Raw genomic sequence first — 1,647 nt, forward strand, 5'->3', positions numbered from 1 at the left:
ACACGTACAAAGAGAGGGAGAAACAGGAGAGGTTACTACACATACGGTCGCCATATGTGAGGGAAGACACTTCCCGCAATAAAAGCCCATAACACACAGCACAGCAGCAGCTTAAGGGGAGATAATCACCTTGAACGGTGCAACAGGCACACACACACACACACACAAGCCGCAATGACACTACAAGGGCGCCATTGTCATGCGCCCGCCACGGCACACACCTCTGCGGCTGCCATGTTCACCTGCACAAACGAAGAGCAATCAGTTGGTAGCCAATCTACGTGGCCACAGAAGTACGGAGGTGGCTCAGTGCACATCGGCGAACGTACAGCCCAGAGAAAAGGCAGAAATTCAGATAGTAACCCGGAAAAGCGTGCGACAAGTGCGCGTGAATGAGTCCCTCCCCACCTCGGCATAAAAGAAAAGTGAGACGCCGGAAAAGTGCATGTTGGCGATACTCATGCCTCTGCATTCACGAGCTCGACGATGGCACTGCTGCGGCATCCGCGGCTATCCTGTCCTCCTTCAGCATACCGATTACTTGTGTCATGAAGTCCTCCTTGGCGGGATTCTTCTTGTATGCAGCGGCCGTGGAGATGGCAGTTTCAAAGAGCTGAACAACATTGGAGCCATCGGCGGCGGACACATAGTACAGCGGGAATTTATGCTTCTCAGCAAAGGCGAAACTTTTTGTAGTAACTGATGGGTCGGTATCAATCTTGTTGCACGCAACAATACACGGAATGTGCTCACGGTAGATGCGCATCTCGGAGAGCCACTTTTCTAAGTTTTTGTATGTCGCCTTGCGTGTGCAGTCAAAAACGAGGATGCACGCGTGTGCGTCGTGGTAGTAGCTCGGATGCACCGTGGCGAAACGCTCCTGCCCGGCAGTGTCCCAGACATCCACGTCCACCTCCTCGTCCTCGTCGGTTACAAAGTCGTAGCGGTACAGCGTGAGGGCGTAGGTAGACATCTGCATTGGGATATACCGCTGCATCAGGAAGCGCTCCACTAGCTTTGACTTGCCCACTGCGCTATCGCCGAGTAGGATGAGCTTGATCGGCTTTCGAATCTCATCAGGGCGGTTATCGAAGACCGTTTTGGGTTTTAGTACCTTCAATGGTGCCGCCATGATGTGTGCGTGTGCGACGGTCCGTGTGTAGTTCTACAAGCAAAAACAAAGAACACGTGTTGAGATAAAGATACGGTGCTTCCACCTCCCCCACGACTGCCTTTCTCGTTCTATCTATAAGGCTACAGGGCTTGTGCGGGATGGCGTTTGTGCGCGCGGAGTAGGGTCACGTGTGCGTCAGTGAGGGTATGCGTAGATGTTGAGTACCTTCCGCAGTGGTAGACCAAGGCACTCACAATGGATGACGCAAACAGTAAAGACATACAGCACAACAGTATCACGGCAGACAAGTAGAAAGCGACCCAGAGAAGTGTCGGTGGAAAAAAAAAAAGGCAGAAGGGTGGGGACTGTGAAACGCTTCTCCTCAACAGCCGACAGATGCACGAAGCCTACCCTTAATACAGCGCAGTTGCACTGATAGAGCCTACGACGAATGCTAAAAGGGCCCGGCACACAGGCTGCCTCCCTCCTCTCTAGAAATCGCACAGAGGCCAAGCACTGCCTTAGCGCGTCGG

General features: G+C 53.0%; 1 protein-coding gene across 1 annotated transcript; it reads right to left on the reverse strand.

The window, feature by feature from the left end:
- Window positions 1-472: 472 nt before the first annotated feature.
- On the reverse strand, window positions 473-1,132 carry LBRM_32_2020 (putative rab11B GTPase; the record flags this gene model as incomplete). The annotated part of the gene is made up of 1 exon (XM_001567507.1): window positions 473-1,132. One exon carries the CDS (start codon window positions 1,130-1,132, stop codon window positions 473-475), a length of 660 nt encoding a protein of 219 aa, XP_001567557.1.
- Between the last annotated feature and the right edge of the window lie 515 nt (window positions 1,133-1,647).

Source organism: Leishmania braziliensis, chromosome 32, assembly GCF_000002845.2.
Source record: "Leishmania braziliensis MHOM/BR/75/M2904 complete genome, chromosome 32".
NCBI classification, from domain to species: Eukaryota; Euglenozoa; class Kinetoplastea; order Trypanosomatida; family Trypanosomatidae; genus Leishmania; species Leishmania braziliensis.